The 12,133-nt window shown below is 47.5% G+C and overlaps 1 protein-coding gene across 1 annotated transcript; it reads left to right on the forward strand.

Moving 5' to 3' along the window:
• Nucleotides 1-4,305: 4,305 nt before the first annotated feature.
• Nucleotides 4,306-7,310, forward strand: LOC118947743 (lipopolysaccharide-induced tumor necrosis factor-alpha factor homolog). Its single transcript, XM_036972870.1, has 5 exons — nucleotides 4,306-4,324; nucleotides 4,460-4,536; nucleotides 4,807-4,902; nucleotides 5,436-5,604; nucleotides 6,436-7,310. Exons 2-5 carry the CDS (start codon nucleotides 4,476-4,478, stop codon nucleotides 6,611-6,613), a joined length of 504 nt encoding a protein of 167 aa, XP_036828765.1. The 5' UTR covers nucleotides 4,306-4,324; nucleotides 4,460-4,475; the 3' UTR covers nucleotides 6,614-7,310.
• The last annotated feature ends 4,823 nt before the right edge of the window (nucleotides 7,311-12,133 follow it).

The raw sequence follows: 12,133 nt of genomic DNA on the forward strand, positions 1-12,133 counted from the left end.
GGGCAGGAAAAGATGAGGATTCAATTTAAATTGAATTTCTCCCCATTATTTAATACTGACACATTCTGGCACCAAATAGTCTACAACCGTTAACTGCTACTGTGTTCAAAATTGATGTTTTGTTGTCTGACTAGAACCCCGATCTGGTGGGTCTCTGAACGGAACTCTCTCTCTCTCTCTCTCTCTCTCTCTCTCTCTCTCTCTTTTTTTTTTATTCACCTAACAATGCAAGTCAGTAAAGAACAAATTATTATTTACAATTTCCTACTCCAGCCAAACCCGGACGATGCTGGGCCAATTGTGCACCGCCCTATGTGACTCCCGATCACGGCCGTAATGTGATACAGCCTGGATTCGAACCAGGTACTGGTTCCAAACAGACAAACGATGTGACCAATAGAAAATGCTATGCATGTTTAATAGGAACAGACATTCTTTTTTCATTATGTAGCTTAATTTAAAACATGCGACAACAGCAAGCCCAGTCGTCTCACAAGCCATGAGACGATACTACTGAACATGACTAACGTTACCGCGTGCAGCGTGAGAAACGGTGTTTTTCCGCGTGTTAGAGTTGCGTAAATTCGAATCTGGATCTAAATATAACGATGAGTCACCGATTTTATACTATGTATTTTTTATTATCTAAGTAATAAATGGCAAATGCAACTTTCGTATATACGGGCTCACTGTAATGCCACGCAGGGCAGAACAGAGAACTGACAAGATGTATGTAAACAGTATTCTTTATTCTGTGATAGACAGTTCCAACCCGTCTGTTGGCCTATCACAGTAGAGGCTGGGCGTGGTTTAAACTTGCCCAGCCTATCGCAGGCGCTCAGGCGGGTCCCCGCCTCTTGGCGCTTCTTGGAGTCCTCCCTCCGTCGATGTATAGATCCTTACTGTTTTGGTATCGCAGCCTAGTTAGAACAGTTGCTCAGTTCCTGCTATTGTGTTGTTCAGTATTTTTCCATCTCAAGTTAAACCTCGTGATGACCACCCCTCCCTATCACAACTTTGTAAGATACAGCAAGTCACACCATGTGCTCAATATTGTTACATACAAACACAAGGACAAAGCATCTGCTGGGCTGTTATCTACAGTTTTGCAACATGCAGGTCACACCATGTTACTCAGTTCTTGTCACACACAAACAGGCAAGTAGCAAGCAGTTGTTTAATCTCATAATGATGCTCCAGTGCACAAATGCAGACACCTCACACAACCAACATCAGATAATATTTAATCATATATATGCTAATGGCTATAATGTAAAATACAGAATCCAACACGCGCTAATTGAATTCGGGAAAAGGTTTGATAATTATAAGAGCACCTGAGGGCGGATTCAAACTTAGAAATCTATTCATATTTTTTTATGTGTTTTGATTGAAGCACTTCTCAGTAGCCTAGCTGGCATATATTTATTTATGCAGTTGCGTAACCTGCTTTTGTAGGCGAGGAGGATCCCTCGTAGCCTCTACAAACCATCCCGACCTCGTCGAATTTACATTCTGTTTTTCTAGACGAGACGGATACAACAGAATGTAAACTCGCGAGATCAGGATGGTTCGTATGAGACGAGATCCACTTGTGCCGCACTGAATAAATGTCATTTCAACTGAAAACAAACTCCAACTAATTCCCAACAGATGGTTTGTTTACGTTTCTACCGTTGTGGCCTACAGCTCCATCTTGTGGTCGCGTCGGGGACAACAGTTGTTGACATCTGAAGCGTTGTAGCTAACCCTAACCCTTTTCCTAATCTTAACCTCATTCTCCTAACCTGCTACGTTAACTCTCCTAACCTGTCACGATAATTCTCCTAACCTGCTACGTTAATTCACCTAACCTGCTGTGTTAGTTCTCCTAACCTATCACGTTAACTCTCTTAACCTGCCACGTTAACTCTCCTAACCTATCACGTTAACTGTCCTAACCTATCACGTTAACTCTCCTAACCTATCACGTTAACTCTCCTAACCTATCACGTTAACTCTCCTAACAATGTAAACAAATCATCTGTGGCGACAAATTATCAACAGATTACACGGACGGTGTCCGAGCACCATGTCTAGCCGCCATACGTTTCTACATGTTCAACAGGACGCTGTGTTTTCTGGGAAGGTTCAAATAGAAATAGTCTCATGTATCTGGAACAAACCTCTCTGACATGTGGAATAAAACACCCTGAGAATAAGGAATCACATCAGACGCGCCCCTCTACTTGCTTTTTGGGTATGCAAAAAAAATGTGATTGTTTGTTCAATTTCAAAAAACGTTTTAATGCTTTAAAACTACATGTTATATTCATTAAAGCTTTACATCTAGTCAAATTCACTACACACTATTGAGCTGTAGGGGCTGTTACACTGAGGAAGACGAAGAGGGGTGATGAAGAGCAGGAGGGGCTGATACACTGAGGAAGACGAGGACGGACACTGAAGAGCAGGAGGGGCTGTTACACTGAGGAAGACGAAGAGGGGTGATGAAGAGCAGGAGGGGCTGTTACACTGAGGAAGACGAAGAGGGGTGATGAAGAGCAGGAGGGGCTGTTACACTGAGGAAGACGAAGAGGGGTGATGAAGAGCAGGAGGGGCTGATACACTGAGGAAGACGAGGACGGACACTGAAGAGCAGGAGGGGCTGTTACACTGAGGAAGACGTAGACGGACGATGAAGTGCAGGAGGGGCTGTTACACTGAGGAAGACGAGGACAGACACTGAAGAGCAGGAGGGGCTGTTACACTGAGGAAGACGTGGATGGGTGATGAAGAGCAGGAGGGGCTGTTACACTGAGGAAGACGAGGACGAGTTACATCCAGCATCCAGGTCAGAGTTACATCCAGCATCCAGCATCCAGGTCAGAGTTACATCCAGCATCCAGCTCAGAGTTACATCCAGCATCCAGGTCAGAGTTACATCCAGCATCCAGCATCCAGCTCATAGTTACATCCAGCATCCAGGTCAGAGTTACATCCAGCATCCAGCTCATAGTTACATCCAGCATCCAGGTCAGAGTTACATCCAGCATCCAGGTCAGAGTTACATCCAGCATCCAGGTCAGAGTTACATCCAGCATCCAGGTCAGAGTTACATCCAGCATCCAGGTCAGAGTTACATCCAGCATCCAGGTCAGAGTTACATCCAGCATCCAGGTCAGAGTTACATCCAGCATCCAGGTCAGAGTTACATCCAGCATCCAGGTCAGAGTTACATCCAGCATCCAGGTCAGAGTTACATCCAGCATCCAGGTCAGAGTTACATCCAGCATCCAGGTCAGAGTTACATCCAGCATCCAGGTCAGAGTTACATCCAGCATCCAGGTCAGAGTTACATCCAGCATCCAGCATCCAGCTCATAGTTACATCCAGCGTCCAAGTTGGGCAGGATGCAGAAATGCTTAAAAAAAACAAAAAAACACAAGTTGAAAATAAATGATAAACTTTTCCAAACGTCACAGAGGTCTTATATACATTCAGTGATACAGGAAGTGATAGGGCCCAGAGTCGTTCCTGGTCAGACAAAAACAACTCTACCAGTTTCTCTACCAAGAAATAATGGAACAGTATCCATTCTCATCCTGTGTCTCCCCTGATATATGCATTGAGCCCCCTCAGCGAGAAGAGAAGAGACAGGAAGAGCTGGTCCTGGAACAGTGCTTTGGGGCTGAAGCCCCCTCAGCTAGAAGAGAAGAGACAGGAAGAGCTGGTCCTGGAACAGTGCTTTGGGGCTGAAGCCCCCTTAGCGAGAAGAGAAGAGACAGGAAGAGCTGGTCCTGGAACAGTGCTTTGGGGCTGAAGCCCCCTCAGCGAGAAGAGAAGAGACAGGAAGAGCTGGTCCTGGAACAGTGCTTTGGGGCTGAAGCCCCCTCAGCGAGAAGAGAAGAGACAGGAAGAGCTGGTCCTGGAACAGTGCTTTGGGGCTGAAGCCCCCTCAGCGAGAAGAGAAGAGACAGGAAGAGCTGGTCCTGGAACAGTGCTTTGGGGCTTCAGCCCCCTCAGCGAGAAGAGAAGAGACAGGAAGAGCTGGTCCTGGAACAGTGCTTTGGGGCTGAAGCCCCCTCAGCTAGAAGAGAAGAGACAGGAAGAGCTGATCCTGGAACAGTGCTTTGGGGCTGAAGCCCTTAGCTGGAAGTTTCACTCAAACAGAATAAAACTGATCTTAGATCAGTAATACTTCACCCTACTCCAACCTGCTCCTGTGGGAGTGGCCAGATCCACCTGAACCACACCTGTCTGTCAGCTGACGCAGTTGATGAGGTGACTGACCAATGAGGTGACAGGAGAGCCAATCAACACCTCGATACGCTCTCTCAACAAGGTTTGAGACAGATATTTGACCACTGTCTCTACAAGGTCTGGGTCAGATAATTGACAATCATGACCCTTGACTTATTTTCTGGAGGAAAAGGCCTTGTCAATTATTGTGATCATTTTGTGGTTTCTCTCTTCTCAGCTGTTCAGCAGAGGCAATGGAGACATCATTGAAGTCAGAGGAACCATGTCCTAACCCTCCTCCCTACTTCCTACCAGGTATGAATCTACACCCTACTTCTTAGGTTTCAGTCCAGGGTGAAGGAGATGACATGAGCATCTCTCTCTCTCGCTCTCTTGTTGTTTCAGTCCAGGGTAAAGGAGATGACATGAGGATCTCTCTCTCTCTCTCTCTTGTTGTTTCAGTCCAGGGTAAAGGAGATGACATGAGGATCTCTTTCTCTCTCTCTCTCGTTGTTTCAGTCCAGGGTGAAGGAGATGACATGAGCACCTCTCTCTCGCTCTCTCTCTCGCTCTCTGTTGTTTTAGTCCAGGGTAAAGGAGATGACATGAGCATATCTCCCTTCACTCCTCCTCCTCCACCTGGTGCTATGGGTGGTAGCTTCATCAACCAGACCGCTACTGGTGAGTACACAAACACAGCCTTCAGACTGTAGATAATGATGGACACACAGCATTCAGACTGTAGTATAATGATGGACACACAGCCTTCAGACTGTAGTATAATGATGGACACACACACAGCCTTCAGACTGTAGTATAATGATGGACACACACACAGCCTTCAGACTGTAGTATAATGATGGACACACACACAGCCTTCAGACTGTAGTATAATGATGGACACACACACAGCCTTCAGACTGTAGTATAATGATGGACACACACACAGCCTTCAGACTGTAGTATAATGATGGACACACACACAGCCTTCAGACTGTAGTATAATGATGGACACACACACAGCCTTCAGACTGTAGTATAATGATGGACACACACAGCCATCAGACTGTAGTATAATGATGGACACACACAGCCATCAGACTGTAGTATAATGATGGACACACACAGCCATCAGACTGTAGTATAATGATGGACACCCCCCCTCAGACAGAGGCTTGGGTTTAACCCCTTATCTAACCCCCTTGTTCTCTCAGGTGGTGCTAGCCCCCCCAGGCAGAGGTTTGTCCAGCACTATGAGACAGAGCTGGGTGATTCTCCTGGTCTCATCAGATGTCCTTCCTGTCAGAACCAGGTGATGAGTGATGTCACTCACCACGCTGGAACCTTCTGCTGGACCATGTGTCTGGTGTTCATCCTCTGTGGGTGAGGAGACACACACACTCCATCTGTTACACACACACACACACACATCATCTCAGTTACACACACACTCCATCTCAGTTACACACACACTCCATCTCAGTTACACACACACCATCTCAGTTACACACACACCATCTCAGTTACACACACACCATCTCAGTTACACACACTCCATCTCAGTTACACACACTCCATCTCAGTTACACACACACTCCATCTCAGTTACACACACACCCCATCTCAGTTACACACACACCCCATCTCAGTTACACACACACCATCTCAGTTACACACACTCCATCTCAGTTACACACACACTCCATCTCAGTTACACACACACCATCTCAGTTACACACACTCCATCTCAGTTACACACACTCCATCTCAGTTACACACACACTCCATCTCAGTTACACACACACCCCATCTCAGTTACACACACACTCCAACTCAGTTACACACACACTCCATCTCAGTTACACACACACTCCATCTCAGTTACACACACACTCCATCTCAGTTACACACACACTCCATCTCAGTTACACACACACACTCCATCTCAGTTACACACACACACTCCATCTCAGTTACACACACACACTCCATCTCAGTTACACACACACACTCCATCTCAGTTACACACACACACTCCGTCTCAGCTCCACACACACCCTCCGTCTCAGCTCCACACACACCCTCCGTCTCAGCTCCACACACACACTCCGTCTCAGCTCCACACACACACTCCGTCTCAGCTCCACACACACCCTCCGTCTCAGCCCCCCCAGCAGTAGCAGGTATACTGACTGTACTCTCCTGTCCCTCCAGGTTGTTGCTGGGATGCTGTCTGATCCCGTTTCTCTTCAGGAGTTTCAAGGATGCCTATCACACCTGCCCTCGCTGTCGCATGGTCCTTCACATCCACAGGAAGAGCTGTTGCCCCATGAGCTCTGAACCCTCCTCCCTGACCCCCCGCCTAGGGTCAGGGCACCCCGGTCACGCCTGATATGGAGGGGGAGGGGGGGGGTATATAATGTGTGCATCCCAAACGGAACTCTACTCCCTATACAGTGCACAACTTTGCACTAGGCCCCATAGGAGTAGGACCATAGGGCCTGGCTCTGACTGAGAGTAGGGGAGACTGTAGCACGTCTGACACAGGGCTTAGTGTACTATATAGGGGAGACTGTAGCACGTCTGACACAGGGCTTAGTGCACTATATAGGGGAGACTGACAGGGCTTAGTGCACTATATAGGGGACACTGTAGCACATCTGACACAGGGCTTAGTGTACTATATAGGGGAGACTGTAGCACGTCTGACACAGGGCTTAGTGCACTATATAGGGGACACTGTAGCACATCTGACACAGGGCTTAGTGTACTATATAGGGGAGACTGTAGCACGTCTGACACAGGGCTTAGTGCACTATATAGGGGAGACTGACAGTGTTTAGTGCACTTTATAGGGGAGACTGTAGCACGTCTGACACAGGGCTTAGTGCGCTATATAGGGGAGACTGACAGGGCTTAGTGCACTATATAGGGGAGACTGTAGCACGTCTGACACAGGGCTTAGTGCACTACATAGGGGAGACTGTAGCAGGGCTTAGTGCACTACATAGGGGAGACTGTAACAGGGCTTAGTGCACTATATAGGGGAGACTGTAACAGGGCTTAGTGCACTATATAGGGAAGACTGTAACAGGCTTAGTGCACTATATAGGGGAGACTGTAACAGGGCTAAGGGCACTATATAGGGGAGAATGTAACAGGGCTTAGTGCACTATATAGGGAAGACTGTAACAGGCTTAGTGCACTATATAGGGGAGACTGTAGCAGGGCTTAGTGCACTATATAGGGGAGACTGTAACAGGGCTTAGTGCACTATATATGGGAGACTGTAACAGGGCTTAGTGCACTATATAGGGGAGACTGTAGCAGGGTTTAGTGCACTATATAGGGGAGACTGTGGCTGGGCTTAGTGCACTATATAGGGGAGACTGTGGCAGGGCTTAGTGCACTATATAGGGGAGACTGTAACAGGGCTAAGGGCACTATATAGGGGAGAATATAGCAGGGCTTAGTGCACAATATAGGGGAGAATGTTGCACGTCTGACACAGGGCTTAGTGCACTATATAGGGGAGACTGTAACAGGGCTTAGTGCACTATATAGGGGAGACTGTAACAGGGCTTAGTGCACTATATAGGGGAGACTGTAGCAGGGCTTAGTGTACTATATAGGGGAGACTAGCAGGGCTTAGTGCACTATATAGGGGAGACTGTAACAGGGCTTAGTGCACTATATAGGGGAGACTGTAGCAGGGCTTAGTGTACTATATAGGGGAGACTAGCAGGGCTTAGTGCACTATATAGGGGAGACTGTAACAGGGCTTAGTGCACTATATAGGGGAGACTGTAGCAGGGCTTAGTGTACTATATAGGGGAGACTAGCAGGGCTTAGTGCACTATATAGGGGAGACTAGCAGGGCTTAGTGCACTATATAGGGGAGACTGTAGCAGGGCTTAGTGTACTATATAGGGGAGACTAGCAGGGCTTAGTGCACTATATAGGGGAGACTGTAACAGGGCTTAGTGCACTATATAGGGGAGACTGTAACAGGGCTAAGGGCACTATATAGGGGAGACTGTGGCACGTCTGACACAGGGCTTAGTGCTCTATATAGGGGAGACTACAGCAGGGCTTAGTGCTCTATATAGGGGAGACTATAGCAGGGCTTATTGCACTATATAGGGGAGACTAGCACATCTGACACATGGCTTAGTGCACTATATAGGGGAGACTGTAGCAGGGCTTAGTGCACTATATAGGGGAGACTGTAGCAGGGCTTAGTGCACTATATAGGGGAGACTGTAGCACGTCTGACACAGGGCTTAGTGCACTATATAGGGGAGACTGTAACAGTGCTTAGTGCACTATATATGGGAGACTGTAGCAGGGCTTAGTGCACTATATAGGGGAGACTAGCAGGGCTTAGTGCACTATATAGGGGAGACTGTAGCAGGGCTTCTTGGTGCACTATATAGGGGAGACTAGCAGGGCTTAGTGCACTATATAGGGGAGACTGTAGCAGGGCTTCTTGGTGCACTATATAGGGGAGACTAGCAGGGCTTAGTGCACTATATAGGGGAGACTGTAGCAGGGCTTCTTAGTGTACTATATAGGGGAGACTAGCAGGGCTTAGTGCACTATATAGGGGAGACTGTAGTATGTCTGATGCAGGGTTTATATCATCTAGTCTCTATAGCACCGCCTTTTGGTGTCTGACACAGGGCTTATATCGTCTGGTCTCTATAGCACCGCCTGTTGGTTTCTGAAACAGGGCTTATATCGTGTGGTCTCTATAGCACCGCCTGCTGGTGTCTGAAACGGGGCTTATATCGTCTGGTCTCTATAGCACCGCCTGCTGGTGTCTAAAACAGGGCTTATATCGTCTGGTCTCTATAGCACCGCCTGCTGGTGTCTGAAACTGGGTTTATATCGTCTGGTCTCTATAGCACCGCCTGCTGGCCTAATCTGTGATGTTACCTTTTAAACAATGTCTTTCTTTTTCAACGTGTTCTGTGAAGACTTAAAAATAATAAATCATGCTTTTTAACATGTCCCAGTTGATCTGTGTGTTATTAGGAATAACTTTTCAAAATGCTGAATTATATATAGTACCAATGAAAAGTTTTGGAACACCTACTCATTCCAGGATTTTTAATATTTTCTACATTGTAGAATACTAGTGAAGACATCACAACTATGAAATAACACACATGGAATCATGTAGTAACCAAAAAATTGTTAAACAAATCTAAATATATTTTATATTTGAGATTCTTCAAAGTAGCCACCCTTTGCCTTGATGACCGCTTTGCACACTCTTGGCATTCTCTCAACCAGCTTCATGAGGTAGTCACCTGGAATGCATTTCAATTAAACAACAGATGACCTTCGAGAGAGATACTCCACAGTGTTAAACAACAGATGATGACCTGGAGAGAGATACTCCACATGGATCCCCATTAGTTCCTGCCAAGGCAGCAGCTACTCTTCCTGGGGTTTATTATGGATCCCCATTAGTTCCTGCCAAGGCAGCAGCTACTCTTCCTGGGGTTTATTATGGATCCCCATTAGTTCCTGCCAAGACAGCAGCTACTCTTCCTGGGGTTTATTATGGATCCCCATTAGTTCCTTCCAAGGCAGCAGCTACTCTTCCTGGGGTTTATTATGGATCCCCATTAGTTCCTGCTAAGGCAGCAGCTACTCTTCCTGGGGTTTATTATGGATCCCCATTAGTTCCTGCCAAGGCAGCAGCTACTCTTCCTGGGGTTTATTATGGATCCCCATTAGTTCCTGCTAAGGCAGCAGCTACTCTTCCTGGGGTTTATTATGGATCCCCATTAGTTCCTGCCAAGGCAGCAGCTACTCTTCCTGGGGTTTATTATGGATCCCCATTAGTTCCTGCTAAGGCAGCAGCTACTCTTCCTGGGGTTTATTATGGATCCCCATTAGTTCCTGCCAAGGCAGCACCCCATCAAACAAAACACAGACAATCACATTTCAACCCGCCAGGCGCGACAAAAACCTCAGAAATAACAATATAATTTGTGCCTTACCTTTGAAGAGCTTCTTCTGTTGGCACTCCAATATGTCCCATAAACATCACAAATGGTCCTTTTGTTCGATTAATTCTGTCGTTATATCTCCAAAATGTCCATTTATTTGGCGCGTTTGATTAAAAAAAACACTGGTTCCAACTCGCCCAGCATGACTACAAAATATCTAATAAGTTACCTGTAAACGCTGTCCAAACATTTGAAACAACTTTCCTAATAAAACTTGATGTATTTTTTAACGTAAATAATCAATAAAATTTCAGACGGGATAAACTGGGTTCAGTAGCGGATAAAAACAATGTGGAGCTTTCAGGTCGTGCGCCCCAACCACAACAGTACACTACACTCGACCCTCGTTCTGAATAGCCGTACTTCTTAATTTCTCAAAGGAAAAACATAAAACCAATTTCTAAAGACTGTTGACATCTAGTGGAAGTGATAGGAACTGCAAGCAAGTGCCTTAGAAATCTAGATCCCCATAGAAAATCCATTGAAAAGAGAGTGACCTCAATTTTTTTTCCTGGTTGGTTTGTCCTCGGGGTTTTTGCCTACCAAATAAGATTTGATATATTCACAGACATCATTCAAACAGTTTTAGAAACGTCAGAGTGTTTTCTATCCAAATATACTAATAATACGCAAATCCTAGCTTCTGGGCAGGTAGCAGGTAGTTTACTTTGGGCACACTTTTCATCCGGACGTGAAAATACCGCCCCCTATCTCCGTTTTGCTCAATGACCCCAATGAAAGTTTTGGGACTCGTCTGTGGTCGTCGGTACAGCCCATCTGTCCGTCTGGTTTGGGACTCGTCTGTGGTCGTCGGTACAGCCCATCTGTCCATCTGGTTTGGGACTCGTCTGGAGTCGTCGGTACAGCCCATCTGTCCGTCTGGTTTGGGACTCGTCTGAGGTCGTCGGTACAGCCCATCTGTCCGTCTGGTTTGGGACTCGTCTGTGGTCGTCGGTACAGCCCATCTGTCCGTCTGGTTTGGGACTCGTCTGTGGTCGTTGGTACAGCCCATCTGTCCATCTGGTTTGGGACTCGTCTGGAGTCGTCGGTACAGCCCATCTGTCCGTCTGGTTTGGGACTCGTCTGAGGTCGTCGGTACAGCCCATCTGTCCGTCTGGTTTGGGACTCGTCTGTGGTCGTCGGTACAGCCCATCTGTCCGTCTGGTTTGGGACTCGTCTGAGGTCGTCGGTACAGCCCATCTGTCCGTCTGGTTTGGGACTCGTCTGAGGTCGTCGGTACAGCCCATCTGTCCGTCTGGTTTGGGACTCGTCTGAGGTCGTCGGTACAGCCCATCTGTCCGTCTGGTTTGGGACTCGTCTGTGGTCGTCGGTACAGCCCATCTGTCCGTCTGGTTTGGGACTCGTCTGTGGTCGTCGGTACAGCCCATCTGTCCGTCTGGTTTGGGACTCGTCTGTGGTCGTCGGTACAGCCCATCTGTCCGTCTGGTTTGGGACTCGTCTGGAGTCGTCGGTACAGCCCATCTGTCCGTCTGGTTTGGGACTCGTCTGAGGTCGTCGGTACAGCCCATCTGTCCGTCTGGTTTGGGACTCGTCTGTGGTCGTCGGTACAGCCCATCTGTCCGTCTGGTTTGGGACTCGTCTGAGGTCGTCGGTACAGCCCATCTGTCCGTCTGGTTTGGGACTCGTCTGTGGTCGTCGGTACAGCCCATCTGTCCGTCTGGTTTGGGACTCGTCTGTGGTCGTCGGTACAGCCCATCTGTCCGTCTGGTTTGGGACTCGTCTGAGGTCGTCGGTACAGCCCATCTGTCCGTCTGGTTTGGGACTCGTCTGAGGTCGTCGGTACAGCCCATCTGTCCGTCTGGTTTGGGACTCGTCTGAGGTCGTCGGTACAGCCCATCTGTCCGTCTGGTTTGGGACTCGTCTGTGGT

Source organism: Oncorhynchus mykiss, unplaced genomic scaffold (assembly GCF_013265735.2).
Source record: "Oncorhynchus mykiss isolate Arlee unplaced genomic scaffold, USDA_OmykA_1.1 un_scaffold_196, whole genome shotgun sequence".
NCBI classification, from domain to species: Eukaryota; Metazoa; Chordata; class Actinopteri; order Salmoniformes; family Salmonidae; genus Oncorhynchus; species Oncorhynchus mykiss.

What these genes read in the sequence shown, in the direction of transcription:
- LOC118947743 (XM_036972870.1), top strand. Translation starts at nt 4,476, where the DNA reads ATGGAGACATCATTGAAGTCAGAGGAACCATGTCCTAACCCTCCTCCC. An exon ending in TCCTCCCTACTTCCTACCAG is followed by an intron (nt 4,537 to 4,806) that starts GTATGAATCTAC and finishes CTGTTGTTTTAG; the next exon opens with TCCAGGGTAAAGGAGATGAC. An exon ending in CATCAACCAGACCGCTACTG is followed by an intron (nt 4,903 to 5,435) that starts GTGAGTACACAA and finishes TTGTTCTCTCAG; the next exon opens with GTGGTGCTAGCCCCCCCAGG.